The sequence below is a fragment of the Pongo abelii genome, chromosome 10 (assembly GCF_028885655.2).
Source record: "Pongo abelii isolate AG06213 chromosome 10, NHGRI_mPonAbe1-v2.0_pri, whole genome shotgun sequence".
Classification (NCBI taxonomy): Eukaryota; Metazoa; Chordata; class Mammalia; order Primates; family Hominidae; genus Pongo; species Pongo abelii.
The window spans coordinates 13461707-13479562 of NC_071995.2; the positions used below are offsets into that span (position 1 = coordinate 13461707).

At 41.3% G+C, this 17856-nt stretch overlaps 1 protein-coding gene across 1 annotated transcript; it reads left to right on the forward strand.

The window, feature by feature from the left end:
* Window positions 1-381: 381 nt before the first annotated feature.
* On the forward strand, window positions 382-17265 carry DDX47 (DEAD-box helicase 47). The gene is made up of 12 exons (XM_009247489.4): window positions 382-717; window positions 1392-1485; window positions 8479-8667; window positions 8926-8997; window positions 9234-9352; window positions 9931-10002; window positions 10489-10605; window positions 11155-11301; window positions 11820-11957; window positions 13267-13337; window positions 14517-14646; window positions 16711-17265. The coding sequence occupies exons 1-12, from the start codon at window positions 631-633 to the stop codon at window positions 16840-16842; spliced, it is 1368 nt and encodes a 455-aa protein (XP_009245764.1). The 5' UTR covers window positions 382-630; the 3' UTR covers window positions 16843-17265.
* Window positions 17266-17856: the final 591 nt, after the last annotated feature.

Genomic DNA, 17856 nt, shown 5'->3' on the forward strand with positions numbered 1-17856 from the left:
GCATGCCACCATGCATGCCTGACTGATTTTTGTATTTTTTGCAGACACGAGGTTTCGCCATGTTGCCCAGGCTGGTCTCGAACTCCTGGGCTCAAGTGATCCGCCCGCCTCGGCCTCCCACAGTGCTGGGGTTACAGGCGTGAGCACACCCAGCTACTTTTCACAATTTGAAATGATCTGTGATAGCTTATTTATGGTCTGTCTTCTTTTTCTTCACGAGGGCAGGGGTCGCTGTCCTATTCACTAGGCATCCAGGATAGCCTTAGCAAATGGTAGGCTCTCAACATTGAATAAAGTAATGACATAATAAAAAATAGTATTGTGATATCAATCCGTTCCAAACTCTATGGTTAGAAAAGCGGGGAACATAACTGGCGACACACGTAGGGAAGGCTCTTTAAAAGGGACCTAAAGGTCAACTGGAGTCTCTGGTGATCAGCCCCTTCTGCACTCGGATCTATTCCGCAAGCCTACGCGTCCATATTCACTGGGCCCCACCCGCCTAGCGGACGGGTGCAATCCCCGGCAAGCCCGCAGGGGGCGCCCAGAGCGCGTCGTCCGGGGAGAACTAAAACTACATTTCCCAGCATCCCGCGCGCCGCAGACCCACTTCCGGAGACCTCAGACAAGATGGCGGCACCCGAGGAACACGATTCTCCGACCGAAGCGTCCCAGCCGATTGTGGAAGAGGAGGAAACTAAAACATTTAAAGACCTGGTGAGAATAGATGACTCTGGCTTCTTTTATGTACTCTGGTGCTAGGCTCAGGGAGACCCCAGTTACCTTAGATCCCGCTCTGATAGTGTACAAAAGCATCTTGGGGCCTAGCTTCGGTTTTCCCCGGAATTTCAGAGGGCTGGGTTTCGGACGTGCTCTGAGTTTGGGTGGTGGGAGGGCTGCTGGGCCCTGAGACCTCCCCCCCCAAATTTGCCCTATTCGCCACTTTAGTGTGGCAACGTTTGTATGTGTCCAGGAGGTTATACATATGGGGAATTGGTCTCTTTATAACTGGAGCTTTGGAGTCAGATGAACCAACCAGATTTGAATTTTGACCCAGTCTCTTACTGAGGACAAGTTGTTACCTCTCTGTGTTTCTCTTTCCACATCTGTAAATTGGGGATAGTAATAAGTACTTACCTCGCAAAATTGTTGTGACGATTAAATGAGATGATACATGTAAAGCACTTGGCCTTGGCCTTGGTGAGCAGAAAGTGTTCGTTAAGTCTTGAGCTACTGTCTCATGGTATAAAGAGTAGGCCCTGAGATGCACAGTAAATACCTTTTAAATCAAGTACAATGGTTGTACATGATGGTTCTGACAAAGTCAGTTAAGTAGGAGGGAGGTAGGGGTGTGCTGTTCTTGGCTAAGGTATATTTTTCTGAATTCTAAGGGTGTGACAGATGTGTTGTGTGAAGCTTGTGACCAGTTGGGATGGACAAAACCCACCAAGATCCAGATTGAAGCTATTCCTTTGGCCTTACAAGGTAGGTTGTATGACCTCGTACAGATTTAATATAAAGTTATCTCAATTAGATACCCCTTTTGAAAGCTGTTGCTTGCATACTTCAAGTGAAATAAGGATATGGTCACTAAAGGTACAAAGTTTGGGTAATGGTATTTGAAAATGTCATTCTCCAGTTTTACTGAGCTTACTTTCTGTCTTAATAGCTGAAAGGGTTTGTTCTCTGCCACAGATGCTGACTTTAAGGAAGCCCTAGGTTAAAGTATATTAACGACAATCTTGGTAGACTTTATGCATCAATGGGCGCACACTTAAGGAAGGATGCTTGGAACACATATGTGTGTCTTGAGGAGTTGAGAATTCTTGCTGTGAGGCATGTTTATCAGATTTGTAAAAGAGTGGTTAAAGCAGATTGATGGCTACTGGAACTGAAACTAATGGGATGAACTTTTTTCTTTTTGAGATCTTTTTTTTAAGATGGAGTGTTTTTTGAGATAGAGTTTCGCTCTGTCACCCAGGCTGGAGTGCAGTGGTGCGGTCTTGGCTCACTGCAACATCTGCCTCCCAGGTTCAAGCAACTCTTCCGCCTCAGCCTCCCAAGTAATGGATTACAGGCGCACCACCATGCCCAGCTAATTTTGTATTTTTAGTAGAGACGGGGTTTCAGCATGTTGGCCAGGCTGGTCTTGAACTCCTGACCTCAAGTGATCTACCTGCCTTGGCCTCCCAAACTGCTGGGATTACAGGTGTGAGCCACCACATCTAGCTGTAACAGGATGAACTTTAATAGTAGTAGAAGTAAAGTCCTGCTCTTAGATTCCTAAAGTACCAACTTTACAGGATTAGGGTGGGTGATAAAAGAGGCCCAGAGGTCTTAGTTAACTGAAATCTATTAAGATCCTCAGAGAAAGTGAATGTAATCATAGCGATTATTATAAGAGGAGTAATGTGGCTAATTATTGTTAGTATTAATGTAGCTATTACTGTATTATTATATTATTAGTGATTAATGTAAGCTATAATTATTACTCATTAGTAATTAATGTAGCAATTATTATTGATAATAATTGAACGATTTAATGATTTGAAGAGCTGTCATGTGGAAAAGGGGTTAGACTTACTCTACAAAATTCCATTTGCTCTTTCCATAAATAGTTACTATTTGTTGTAAATGTAAGGCACTGGAAGTTAACAGTCTGTCCTCTCCAAGAGTCTATAATCTATTAAAGAGATAATTATGAATTTATTACAAGTTGAACAGGGACCTAAGAAAGTTACATTCAGAGTGCACTGAGGGAGAAGAGATTACTTCTAATTAGGATGGATTAGAGAAGATTTATTTCATTTTGTTTTTGGCTGGGGAGGTTGGGAAGACATGTGAGCTGAACCTTGAAGACTGAATTTAGAAGGATTTAGACATTCAGATATGATGGGAGGGGAGGACTTTCTAGGCATAGGGAATAGCATGAAAAAAAGCCATCTGGAAAACATGGGCATGTATGGAGATTTGCAAGTACTTAGCAGAGTGGTGAAAAAGTTTAGTAAAGTGATTGGGGCCAGATTATGAAGGATTTGAGTGCTGGGTCAAGGAATTTGGTCTTCGTTTCATAGGCAGTGGGGCATTTTTGGAGATTAAGGATTTAGAGTTGTACTCTTGGAAGATTAATCTCATAGCTGTGAAAGATCATTAGAAACAAGAGACTGAGTCTGGGGAACCAATTAGTAGGTCTTTGTAATGATTTTTGCAATCAATAATGGGTAGGGTGATGGTAGAATGAAAAAGAAAATGTTGGGAAAAGAATCATTATGATTTTACAACCAGTTAAGCAAGTGGAAGGCAAGGAAGGGGTGGGGAAAATCTAAGTTTCTAGGCTGTATGTTTAGGGCATATTATTGGTGTACCACTGATACAAAAAGGGAACAGGGGGAAAAATTCAGGAAAGATGAGTTCAGTTGGAAGTAATTGATTTTGGATATCAATGAGATAGAGTTGACCTTGTGGGAGGGGAATGGGGAAATGTTGCTCAGGGTACAGTTTCAGTTAGCCAGGATGGATAAGTTCTGAAGATCTATTGAATAGCATGGTGACTACAGTGAATGTTTTGTGTATTTGAAAATTGCTAGGAGAGTGGATCTTAAATGTTCTCCCCACAAAAATGACAAGTATGTGAGGTGACAGATATGTTAATGAGCTTGATTTAATCACTTCACAAAGTATACATATATCTAAACTTTGCATTGTATACCATAAGTATAATTTTTTGTCAGTTAACAAAACTGGGGGACAATAAAAAAGGAAAAAAATACCCAGTTGGAATCCTGGGATTGGAACTTGATTGAGAGGCCAGAGCCGGATATAGACACTGTATCCAAAGAGCGGTTATAGCTGAGATTGGAAATGGATTAGATTGGCAAAGATGACAGAGGAAAATTGGAAGATTCAATAGAGCGTTGAAAATCATGAGAGTATAGTTTCACACAAATTAGGGAAGGGAAAGTGTTTCAAGGAGGGATTAGTAAACACTTCAAACTTGTGCAGAGAAGTTTGGAGGATAAGGACTGTATAAAGGCCAGTGGTGGGAAAGAACTATCAGCGGCCCAGTGTTACTTTCAAATAGCAAGAAGCGTTCATGCGTTTTAACTTTCCCAGCTTGCCCTACAGCGTAGGTGAGAAGGAGTCAAAATAGCTGGCAGTAATCCTAAAATTATTCTGATGTTTTCAGCCGTAAGTTTAAATTTGATGCAGAAAAGAATAGGGAGGGGTCAGTGGAAGATTACTAGGAACTGACAGAAATGATCACCACGGATGATGTCTTTATCCTTATTCTTGGGTTTGTCTCATTCTAATGAATAGTTTATAAATGCTTCATTTGAATCTATAGAAATGATTCAAATAATTTAATGTTTGTTTTTGTTGCTGTTGTTATTCGATTAAAATAAATTCTAAATTTGAATTTGGGACAAATGACATTTTCAGTTTCTGCAAAGTTACTGAGCCCAGATTGTCCGCTGTTCTTAAACCTTATAACAACGCTGAATGGTAGTTAGGGATAATTATTTTATTAGTGAGGAAATTGAGACTCAGGGAGTTAAGTCCTTTGGCTAGAGTCACCTAATTAATTATTGCTAGAGCTGGAATTTGAACATAGAATCTTATAGCTCAAAAAACCTCTGTTAATGGACCTGCATCAAAGTTTGTTACTATCAAGAGATCAAAAGTTGTTTGATGGGCATGGTGGTTCATGCTTGTAATCCCAGGACTTTGGGAGGCTGAGGTGGGGGATTGCTTGAGACCAGGAGTTTGAGACCTGCGTGGGTAACACATTGAGACACCATCTATTTATGTCTGTTTCAGAGATCACTTAGAGTTGTCCTCAAGGAATTTCAAACAATTTATTAGTGGCTGCCGTATAGCAAGCACTTATGTTCAGTGCTAGCAACATGGCAGGTCTGTATGACAAAATTTATTCTGCTCTTATGGAGTTTATACATTCTGGTATATTCTCTACAGGTATAAACACAGAAAAGGCTTAGAGATTTCTTCAGAGATGAAGAAAGGAGATGACATAGAAAAATATACCAGTTTCACAAACTGAAGGTTGCTGTGAGGGACTTACCAAAAAACTGAAAGCAGTGCAGGCCTCGGCTGCAGGCAGCGAGAAGTGCTTATTGCTTCATGAACTAAGCGACTTCAGCTCCTTTACTTCCCTAAATCTTTCTTATGTACTCCTTTCTTCTGAAATGTTAAGATTTCCATTGACAAAAAAAGGACAAGTCCTAGTTCCCCTACCTGCTGTTCCCGAAGGTGTATTGTGTTACACAGGCTGGGACGGCAGTATCCCCAAGGAGTTGAGGAATAAAAAGCTTTGGGAATCATTTGCTTGCACTGACCTTTATTTCTCAGATAGGTAGATGCTGTTGCAATTCATTGTTACCTACCCTGCCACTGGGAACATTAAAATAAGTAGATGAGTGAGACATTTTATCTCTGGATTGTCATTTGTCTGTAATCTTTAAAAAATCAGTCCATTGGCTGGGCGCGGTGGCTCACGCCTGTAATCTTAGCACTTTGGGAGGCCGAGGCGGGTGGATCACGAGATCAGGAGATCGAGACCATCCCAGCTAACACGGTGAAACCCCGTCTCTACTAAAAATACAAAAAATTAGCCGGGCGTGGTGACGGGCGCCTGTAGTCCCAGCTACTTGGGAGGCTAAGGCAGGAGAATGGCATGAACCCGGGAGGCGGAGCTTGCAGTGAGCCGAGATCGCGCCACTACACTCCAGCCTGGGTGACAGAGCAAGACTCTGTCTTAAAAAAAAAAAAAAAAAAAAAATCAGTCCATTGTCTGGTTTGACTTGTATTTCACATCTGTGCATATGCTTTTGAATGGAAAACACTGATGTTAATGAAAAGAAGGCTAAAGAATAGAATTCACTAGGATACACTGTGTATTAGTCCTTTTTCACATTGCTGATATAGACACACCCGAGACTGGGAAGAAAAAGAGGTTTAATTGGACTTACAGTTCTATGTGTGGCTGGGGAGGCCCCAGAATCATGGCAGGAGGCGAAAGGCACTTATTACATGGTGGCAGCAAGAGAAAATGAGGGACATGCAAAAGCAGAAACCCCTGATAAAACCATCAGATCTCATGAGATTTATTCACTACCATGAGAACAGTATTGGGGAAACCACCTCCATGATTCAAATTATCTCCCACTGGGTCCCTCCTACAACATGTGGAAATTATGGGAGTACGATTCAAGATGAGATTGGGTGGGGACACAGCCAAACCTTATCACACACTGTTGTGTGATCTGGCATGGCAGATCCTGGTTTAACTGATTAATGTTTAAGAGGTGGATCTTACAGGTCTGTTCTACTTGATCAGTGACATTGAACACCACCGATCACTCTTCTTTCTTGAAGCTGCCTTCCTTCTTAATTTCAAGACAGCATTTTCTTCTGTCTTTCTAGCTGTTCTTTCTCAGTCTCTTCTTCTGGTTCTTTTCCCTTTGCCTTACAATAGTGATTCTGTCTTTACCCTTTTTTCTTACTCTGAAATACTACATAACATTTCTCATTCAGTCCTCAAGCTTAAACCCTGTCTGCATCAGTGAGTCTGTGTTCATCAGAATCATCTGTGGAGCTTTTTTTTTTTTTTTTTTTTAAATGGAGATTTCTAGGTCCCAGCCAAGACCTACTGAATCAGAATTTCCAGGCATGGGACCGGGCATATATATATAAGTCAGTCTCATAGATTATTCTGAAGCATCTGCCCCTGAGGAAGTACCAATGGTAGGATACTCATGGCTCCCGTGTCTGTTCTAACCCCCACTTTTTTCCTGAGCTCCAAACAAATATGTTCAACTGGTTTTTAGACATATCTCCAAACAAGTATGTCCAACTGGTTTTTAGACATATCTCTAAACAAGTATGTCCAACTGGTTTTTAGACATATCTCTTTTGAGTTTACTACAGGAATCTTAAGTTCCAAGTTCCCTGTGTGGAGACCAAAGTCCTTATTTTCCTCACCAGGACTAATTTTTCTCTTGCCTATATCGCAGTTTTTGGCTTTTGAGTGTCCCGTACTAAAAATGTGTGAGTCACCCACATTTCCTTTTGGTAGTTTCTGAATCTTGTTCCTGTGCTCATCCCTGGCCTCAGTTCAGGCCACCATCATATCTCCCCTGAATTCCATCCAGTGTCCCAGTTAAGCCGTTCTTTTCCCTGTTCTGGTCATTTAAGTCATTTCCGATTGTAAGTCATGTTCAGGTTATTTCAGGGAAAAGGGATTTGTTTATTGTAGGATTATCTTCTAGGTAAAGAAAACTTCTCAGCAGTTACACAGTCAGAACAGGGGCAGCAACTGTAGGGGTCATGATTTAATAGGGAGCATTCTCACTGGCCACTGTTGTAGTGCATAGCTACCTCACGGGCTACAGCCAGCTCGGAGGTAGTGATCTCGACTCAGGAGTTAATTTCCAAGTCTTATGAGTTGTGGCTTGAGTGGTGATAACAAACAGTGGTGACCTGTTCTTAAAGAATTACTTAGAGCATTCTTCCCTCAGAAGTAGCAGTAACTGGCATGCACTGTTAAGTTCCTTGGCTCCTCCTTATGCCATCAGGTCTAGAGTTTATCTTCCTAAACAGTAATATTGATCATGATATTCCCTGTTTAAAATCCTTCAATTCTCTCTTATAGGAAAACATCAAAACTCTAGCCTCATTCTTCTCTCTTTCTCCCTTAACACTTCTGTGTTCCAGCCACATTGTACTTCTCAGCCTAACTATGCATGCTATGTTCTTTTTATTTTTTGAGACGGAGTTTCGCTCTTGTTGCCTAGGCTGGAGTGCAGTGGCGCGATCTCCACTCACCGCCGCCGCAACCTCCGCCTCCCGGGTTCAAGCAATTCTCCTGCCTCAGCCTTCCGAGTAGCTGGGATTACAGGCATGAACCACCATGCCTGGCTAATTTTGTATTTTTAGTAGAGACAGGGTTTTTCCTTGTTGGTCAGACTGGTCTCGAACTCCTAACCTCAGGTGATCTGCCTGGCTTGGCCTCCCAAAATACTGGGGTTACAGGCGTGAGCTACCATGCCCAGCCAGCATGCTATGTTCTCTAAAGCCTTAATTCTCTTTCCTCTTACAGGAATATCCTTTCTTCCCTTCTTTGCTTACTTCCAGGTTTAACTCACTTATCACCTCTGTTAGCCTTTTCTGACTCTTCGGGGCAGTAGTTACTTTTCCTTGTGTTCTCGCTGTATTTTGCAGGGGCGTATATTAAAACTCTTATCACGTTATAATGCATTTGTATATTTGTCTGTCTCACCACTGGGTTTTGAGCTTATCTAAGAGAGAGACCATGTCTTTTCTGTTTATTCAACTTTCCTCTCTCCCCAGTTCATCAGATATTTATTAAGCGTATACTTTGTGCCCAGCATTGTGTCATTGTAGAAAACACAGAAATAGTGCAAAGAGATTACTTGGCTGTTGAATTTCTTTTTCTTCTAGGTCGTGATATCATTGGGCTTGCAGAAACTGGCTCTGGAAAGACAGGCGCCTTTGCTTTGCCCATTCTAAATGCACTGCTGGAGACCCCACAGCGTTTGTTTGCCCTAGTTCTTACCCCGACTCGGGAGCTGGCCTTTCAGATCTCAGAGCAGTTTGAAGCCCTGGGGTCCTCTATTGGAGTGCAGAGTGGTAAGTGTCTGAGAGGGAAGGGATCCTAGGTTGCCATCACAAGTGAAGAATGAGTGTGGAGGAAGGAGAATGGAGGAAAGTATTGCTAGCGTAATTTATTGACCTAAAGAGCTAGTGTTGTGTTTGAGCTTTGGGAAGAGTATTAATTGTAAGGGAAGAACAAATCTAAGTAGAAATCTGGCATTGGCTTTAAAAGATGTTCAGTGGACTGTGGGAAAAATTAAGGATCTCATCTCTATGTTCTTTTTCTCTCTGTAGCTGTGATTGTAGGTGGAATTGATTCAATGTCTCAATCTTTGGCCCTTGCAAAAAAACCACATATAATAATAGGTGAGTAACTGACAAAGGTAAAAGACACTGGCAGTGATGAATTGGAGAAAATCTACCAGTGTTGCATAGAAAGACTTTGAGAAACAGATTTTGTAACCCTGTTAAATTTTTTAATTTCTTAAGTTAAATTTTGTGGAGAGCTGTGGGTGGGGCAGATAACTTTATTTGTTTTTTTGTTTTTTTTTTTTTCATCCTGTTCTGAAATATCACTGTTTCTCCTCAACCTTTCTTGGTAGCAACTCCTGGTCGACTGATTGACCACTTGGAAAATACGAAAGGTTTCAACTTGAGAGCTCTCAAATACTTGGTCATGGATGAAGCCGACCGAATACTGAATATGGATTTTGAGACAGAGGTGAGCTCTCAATTTCTTTCCTCCTCTTAGAGCATCTCAAGGTTCCTGTTTCAAACTTTGGTTCATTGCCCACTTGTTTTATGTAGAACATTGCATCAGTATCAGTTTCATTCTTGATATTCTTCAAATTGCAGTTTCTCATCACCCTTTTATCTTTAGAATATAGTCTGACTCTGACTCCAGAAATGGGAAATATCAAAACTGGATTTTCTTTTCCATTTCATTTAATTTAGACCTTGACATACACCCTGAAATATCTTTATTTTCTTTGATGACCCACTAATCCCAGCTTACTTAGTTGATTAATACTTTTTCTGGACTTTTCTCTTAAATCAGCTCTGGTCTACTAATTTAAACTGTTCTTTTCTCAGAAAGGTATTTTTTTTAATAGTATTTGGTAGGGTATCCAGATAGTAAATATTCAGTAAACTTTGGCTGAACTGAATTGAATTTTCAAGTCCCAAATCTTCACAGTGATATATTTAGTTTGTTAGTGTCTACCTCCTTCACTACCTAGAGGATTTGCAGCTCTTCCAGTTTGAATATCATATTGGCATCTTTTCCTCTTTGTGCTTTAGGTTGACAAGATCCTCAAAGTGATTCCTCGAGATCGGAAAACATTCCTCTTCTCTGCCACCATGACCAAGAAGGTGAAATTTGCTAGGACTTTTGTTTCTTCTTTATGAGAATTGATACATAAAGTAAATAGTAATAACAATAAGTAAAAATAAATTGCTTTAGTCCGTTTTCACACTGCTATAAAGAACTATCTAAGACTCGGTAATTTATACAGAAAAGAGGTTTAATTGACTCACAGTTCCACTGGCTGGGGAGGCCTCAGGAAACTTACAATTATGGCAGAAGGCGAAGGGGAAGCAAGGCACCTCTTACGTGGCGGCAGGAGGTGGGAGCAGTGCCACACTTTAAAACCGTCAGAAATTGTGAGAACTCACTATCATGAGAACCGCAATGGGGAAAACCACCTCCATGATCCAATCACCTCCCACCAGGTCCCTCCCGTGACATGTGGGGATTACAATTTGACATGAGATTTGGGTGGGGACACAGAGCCAAACCATGTCATAAATAAAGAGTGTTTAGGCGTCAGTGTGCTATTCTGGATGTTCTTTCTTCAGGTGCAAAAACTTCAGCGAGCAGCTCTAAAGAATCCTGTGAAATGTGCCGTTTCCTCTAAATACCAGACAGTTGAAAAATTACAGCAATATTATATTTTTATTCCTTCTAAATTCAAGGTAAAATGTTTACTTTGATCATTCCTGCCTCTCCCTCTTCTTTTCACCAAAGCATCTGAAAATGTGTCAACTCTTGATTAGGTAAGAGCTGTAATGCAGATTGGCATCCTGTCTGTTTGCTTTAGAGTGCGTATCGTGCTTATATTATCACCGATAAGCCAGACATGCCAGGAATTCACAACACATTAAACCACAATAATGAGGTCATGATGTAATCATATAATTCCTTCCCATCCCCATCCTTGAGGTAATTTTTCCTTTGTCTGCTTATTATTTGGCTTTTACTTAGGATGAAGCCCTGGTTTTGTGCTTTGATATAAGGACTTCTCCTGTTTGCTGAGTACAGATCTCCTGCCTGCCTTTAGGCTAAGTGGGGAATACGTGGTTCACAGAGATGATAATGCTGGTTAAGGAATGCAAAGCTGGCAGCTGGAGGTCTGGATAATTGAAAAGCGACTGTAGGCTTAGTCTTTACCTCATGTATATGCCAGGTCTCCAATCCTGTCTCCCAGGTTCAATGACATATATTGTTTTGGGTTTGTCACTTAGGATACCTACCTGGTTTATATTCTAAATGAATTGGCTGGAAACTCCTTTATGATATTCTGCAGCACCTGTAATAATACCCAGAGAACAGCTTTGCTACTGCGAAATCTTGGCTTCACTGCCATCCCCCTCCATGGACAAATGAGTCAGGTAAGGATTCATCATCATCATCAGCCATGCACTGGTGGCGTGAGCGAGATAAACCTCCTAACAGTAGGTTTGTACAATAAGGACATAGGGCACCGATGCCTGTTTCCATAATTGTTGTAATTTTATGGGCTTTGCAGTGTTGCACTAGATACTTACTTTCTCCTTTCAGGGTAGCGAGAGGCTCCTATTAGAATATTTCATATGTAGCTGTCTGGTTTGCAAGTTGTTGATTTATTCAGCCCTAGTGTTAATAATGACTCTGGTCTCTAAAAATGTTAATAAATTATTTCCCAGTTACCTTTCTATCATGTCAAACTACCCTTATTTTCTATCATATATATTTTTAAATTTTTTGTTGCTTCCGTATTTCTGTTTTGACCTGTGGAGCCCCATTCAAAACTTAGGGGGAAAAAAACTTTAAAAAATTTATGTCTGTTTGTTCTCGTGTTTGTCTATTTTGTGTTTTGTATTCCAAAACGTATGTTAAGTTTTCCAACATTTCTTTTTCATTACCTCAGAGTAAGCGCCTAGGATCCCTTAATAAGTTTAAGGCTAAAGCCCGTTCCATTCTTCTAGCAACTGACGTTGCCAGCCGAGGTTTGGACATACCTCATGTAGATGTAGTTGTCAACTTTGACATTCCTACCCATTCCAAGGTAAGCCCTATTGCTAACTTGCCTTTCTAGTCCTAAAGTGTATTTCTTAATGGAGTGTCTTCTGTCTTTCCTTAGTTGTAGCAGTTTTTTTGTTCCTGGTTAATTAAGTATCAAAAAACAAGAAAGCCCTTGATTAGTTCATTCACATCATCTTGCACAGGCCTGTGTATGTAACATTAGTACATATGAAAGAGGTAGCCAAGGAGAGTTATTAGATGCTCATAGAAGGGGCTGGTGCACCACATACTGATCTTGTCACTGTCATTTCTTGAGAATGACAGCTTGTAGTTTTTTTGAGGCGGAGTCTCGCTCTGTCACCCAGTCTGGAGTGCAGTGGTGCAGTCTTGGCTCACTGCATGCTCTGCCTCCTGGGTTCACGCCATTCTCCTGCATCAGCCTCCCGAGTAGCTGGGACTACAGGCGCCCACCACCATGCCCGGCTAATTTTTTGTATTTTTAGTAGAGATGGGGTTTCACCATGTTAGTCAGGATGGTCTTGATCTACTGACCTTGTGATATGCCCGCCTCGGCCTCCCAAAGTGCTGGGATTACAGGCGTGAGCCACCACGCCCGGCCCATAGCTTGTAGTGCTTAGTGTATCTCAAGGTTTCTCAGCCTTGGCACTATTAACATGTTAAGCTTTCGAATTCTTTGTTGTGGGGGTTGTTCTTTGAGTTGAAGGATTCCTAGTAGCATTCCTGGCCTTTACCCAGTAGATAACAGCATCACACACTCTTCCACTTGTGATAATCAGAAATATTTCCAGACATTACCAGTGTCCCTTAAGGATGACAGAATCACCCCTGGATGAGAACTGGTGTGTGTCTTGTCTTTGTATTTAACTGCTGTAGACAAGATGCTGTCTCATTTGATTTTCATGACAACTCTGTAATTTGGGCATGTATTTCTATTCCTGTTCACTAGATAGAAACCAAAGTTCAGAGAGGTTATGTGATTTGCAGGTAATTGTGTAACTGGCAGATGGGAAGGACCAGAGCTGTAACCCAGCTCTGCCTCAAGATCCAGTGCTGTTTTTTAAAATACCGTGCAGCCTGCGACCATGTAGATATGCTTTGTAGATTTATCTGTCTGTGAAAGAAGGGAAAGCATTGGATCAATTTTGTGCTGCAAGGAGAGTAAAAAAGATGAAGTAGATTTGTCTCAACAAATTGCCCAGGCCATTTATTTTCTCCATGTTACGACATGAATCTATTTTCTTTCAAAGGTTTTACAGCAGGACTTTGCATACGTAGTTTTTTTTAAACTTATAATCTATATAACTTGAATTTATTTACCCTTTTTGTTTTAGGATTACATCCATCGAGTAGGTCGAACAGCTAGAGCTGGGCGCTCTGGAAAGGCTATTACTTTTGTCACACAGTAAGTAAATCAGCTTTAGGGGCAGAGCAATGTAGAGAAAAGAGCAGAACTTTGGAGCCACTGGCTGAGAACCTGACACTACCATTTACTACACTAATCACTTTCATACTGAAAACCAGGATGAAGGAGTTGAAAGATGGGAATAATAAGACCTATCTAGCAGGGTTTTGGTGAAAACTGGAGATTATTTATGTAAAAGATCTAGTATAGTATTTGGCATGTAGATTGGTACCTAGAGCTGGAGAGCAATTGCCTTTGTGTCAATTCAGAAAGTATTAGAATAACTATTTCCAATTTTTTTTTTTAAAGAAACAAATTTGTATGTACCCAGGGCTGTTCTGTGAATAAATACCTTGAGGGATTTTCTCCCTCCCTCCTTTCCTTTTTTTTTTTTTTTTATTTGTCTCGCTCTGTTGCCTAGGCTGGAGTGCAGTGGTGCAGTCTTGGCTAAGTGCACCTTCCACCTGCTGGGCTCAAGCAATCCTCCTACCTCACCATAGCTTCCCAAGTAGCTGGGACCACAGGTGCATGCCAGCACACCTGGCTTTTTAAAAAGTATTTTTAGTAGAGACAGGGTTTTGTCATGTTGGCCAGGCTGGCCTTGAACTCCTGAGCTCAAGCGATCCCCCTGCCTTAGCCTTTCATAGTGCTGGGATTACAGGCGCGAGCCACCTGCCCGGCCGATTTTTGTTTCTTTTTCTTTTTTTAAGCAGCAAGGTTTCACTCTGTTGCCCAGGCTGGAGTGCAGTGACTTGATCATAGCTCACTGCAGCTTCAAACTCCTGGGCTCAAGTAGTCCTCATGCCTCAGTCTCCTGAATGGCTGGGATTACAGGCACGTGCCACCACGGTTGGCTAATTTTTAATTTTTTATAGAGATGGCATCTCACTGTGTTGTCCAGGCTGGTCTGGAACTCCTGGTCTCAAGTGATTCTCCTGCTTTGACCTCCCAGAGCGTTGGGATTACAGGTGCAAGCCACCACGTCTGGCCTCACTTGAGTGATTTTCTAATGGGCTACGCACAGAGATTGCACTTAACCCATATTTAGAAAAGAAATAATATGTTCGATATTGTTTAAACCTATGGTTCCTATTGCGTTGTATCATATAATAATAGTTTGGGAATGGACAGGCATTTGCGTTACCAGGCAACCAGAGCTGTGCAGTTTTCCTTCCTCAGGTATGATGTGGAACTCTTCCAGCGCATAGAACACTTAATTGGGAAGAAACTACCAGGTTTTCCAACACAGGATGATGAGGTTATGATGCTGACAGAACGCGTCGCTGAAGCCCAAAGGTTTGCCCGAATGGTATGCATCTTTTTTTTCTCACCAGTGTCTGTGCAAACAATGTTAACTGTGTGCCACTTTATTATATTAACCCTCATACTAGACTGCAGAAGCTGGGTATTATTTTATTCCAAATTTAAGATGAGCAAACTAAGGTGCAGACATGGTAGGTAATTTGCATTAGACCATACAACCAAATGGTTGAATCAAGGTTTGGCCTCATTCTGACATTCACACATTCACAGCAACTGTTCCATGTGTCGCATGTGGTGAGATAGTTCATCACACTTGAGGTCAGAAGATCCAGCTGTGAACTGTGTGAGCTTGGGAAATTTGCCTAATTTCTCAGAATCAGAATCAGTTTCTCACCTGTAAATTGGGAATAACACTTGCCTGAATACCTTACGGGGTTTTATGAGCACCAGAGAAGCCAATATAAACTACATAGTTACTAGTAGGGGTTGATCATACCTAATCCAAAAATTTGAAATCCAAAACCAAGATCCAAAACTTTTCTTTTTTTTCTTTTCTTTTTTTTTTTTTTTTTTTGAGATGGAGTTTTGCTCTTGTTGCCCAGGCTGGAGCGAATGGTGCAATCTCGGCTCACCACAACCTCCGCCTCCCGGGTTCAAGCGATTCTCCTGCCTCAGCCTCCTGATTACAGGCATGTGCCACCATGCCCAGCTAATTTTGTATTTTTAGTAGAGATGGGGTTTCTCCATTTTGGTCAGGCTGGTCTCGAACTTCTGACCTCAGGTAATCCCCCCACCTTGGCCTCCCAAAGTGCTGGGATTACAGGCTTGAGCCACTGTGCCCAGCGATCCAAAACTTTTTGAGTGCCAAAAGGATTGCCGCAAGTGGAAAATTCCATGCCTGACCTCATGTGACAGGTTGCTATCAAGACACAGTCAAAATGTTTTTAATGCACAAAAATATTAAAAATATTGTGTAAAATTACCTTCAGACAATTAAAAATATTGTGTAAAATTACCTTCATATATAAGATATATATGAAACAAGTAAATTTTGTGTTTAGAGTTGAGTCCCATCCCCAAGATAGCTCATTATGTATCTGCAAATATTCTAGAATTAGAAAAAATCTGAAATCCGAAACACTGCTGGTCCCAAGCATTTCAGATAAGGGATGCTCACCCTGTAGTAGTAGTAACAGTAATAGTGGTGATGAGAAGATTCTAGAGGAAAACCGTTGGAAGTGCTGCCTGCTTTCTGGAGTTCTGGTCTGAGGGATGGAGCGACTTTGCCCACAGTTTGTTTTTGGAGTAGCTGAGGTGCACATTTGGTTTTTATTCTGTCCACATGGGATTTTTTTGTTTGTAAAAGTATTACATGTGCCTTGGGAAAAAAATTCAAAAAATACAGAAAGGATTAAAGTAGTAAGTGAAAAGGTAAACCATTCCCCACAGAAAACCATTGATAACATTTGGCTATTTTTCTTTCTTTAGCCATAATTAGACTTTATCTAATTATATAGGATTAACATTTTTCTGTTTCAGCAAATACAGATTCATGTGATCGTTTCTTAATGGCTACAAAGAATTCCATCATGTGTATGAAATACTTACATTCATGGATGCTTATGCTTTTTTCCAGTTTCTTTCTACTTTGGTACAGTGTTAAACACCCTACTTTGTACAGCTTTGCATATTTACTTCCTTAGAATAAATTCCTAGAAGTAGACATGTTGGGCCAAGGGATATACACAGTTAAAATTTGAATTCATACAGAATGCCAAATTGCCCCCCGCCCCAAGAAAAGCTATAGCAGATTGCACTATAAATGACAGTATATGTGAATTTTTCTACACCTTGGCCAATACTGGAGATTACCCTTCTCTTAAGTCTTTGCCAATCTGCCATGTGAAAATAAAACCTTATTTTAGTGTTCACATTTTGATTACTAATAAGGTTAACATCTTTGTATATTTGGAGTTGGCTCTCGTTCCTTTGCTAATGTCAGGCATCAGCAAGTTACTTGATACTTGATCTTAAGGAGAGGGGACTAGAATGGGTAACCTTCAGTGCCAGCAATTCATTTTCAATCCCATCCTCTCTTTTTTTCTTGCAGGAGTTAAGGGAGCATGGAGAAAAGAAGAAACGCTCGCGAGAGGATGCTGGAGATAATGATGACACAGAGGGTGCTATTGGTGTCAGGAACAAGGTGACTGGAGGAAAAATGAAGAAGCGGAAAGGCCGTTAATCACTTTTATGAAGGCTCGAGTTCTGCTGTTCTGTAAAAGAGAATTGGAGAATGAAACCTGCTCCAACAGAGATCATGAGACTGCAGTCGATCAGAATTGTGTCCAGAATGTGCTCAGCGAATTCAGTACTCTTCCCCATTCTGGGTTGGAGTTTACTGCAGAATAATTCTTACAGTGCTGATGTCAAGACTGTTACTGTTCTTCAGCTGATTCCTTGCTCATGACATGAGTAGGATGTGCTCTTCTGTCACTTCACACAGACCTTTTGCCTTTTTTAGCTGCAAGTCAAGGACTAGGTTGATGATGCCCATGACCTGTAATTGTAAAGAAGCTTGGACATCTGCAGATGATATTTAAGCCATCTTGGCTTGTGCTTTATTCAAACTAATGTGAAACAATAAATTTAAATATTATTTTTAAAAGGTTCAAACTCCTTAAAGACCTTGGTGTTAAAGGGCCTTATAGATTTAAGTAAGATCTTGTTAATAGGTAAGAACCTGACAGTGTTGATTACATGGCAAATTCATTGGTTGTCCTAGTTAAGATAAATATTCATTACTTAAAAAAATCAACAAGGCAACAAGATGATGGATGGCTTTGAAAGGGAAGTCCCGGCCGGGCTTGGTGGCTCACGCCTGAAATCCCAGCACTTTGGGAGGCGAAGGTAGGCGGATCACGAGGTCAGGAGATTGAGACCATCCTTGCTAACACTGTGAAACCCCGTCTCTACTAAAAATACACACACACACAAAAAGAATTAGCCGGGCGTGGTGGCGGGTGCCTGTAGTCCCAGCTACTCGGGAGGCTGAGGCAGGGGAATGGTGTGAACCCGGGAGGCGGAGCTTGCAGTGAACCTAGATCGCGCCATTGCACACTCCAGCCTGGGCAACAGAGCAAGACTCTGTCTCAAAAAAAAAGAGAAGTTCTACTTGAAAAAGGAGGTTGTGTTTTTCTTGCAGATGGAGCAAAGTCTATCAGTAAGACAGCAGAGGTCTTTAAAATCCCTAAATAGA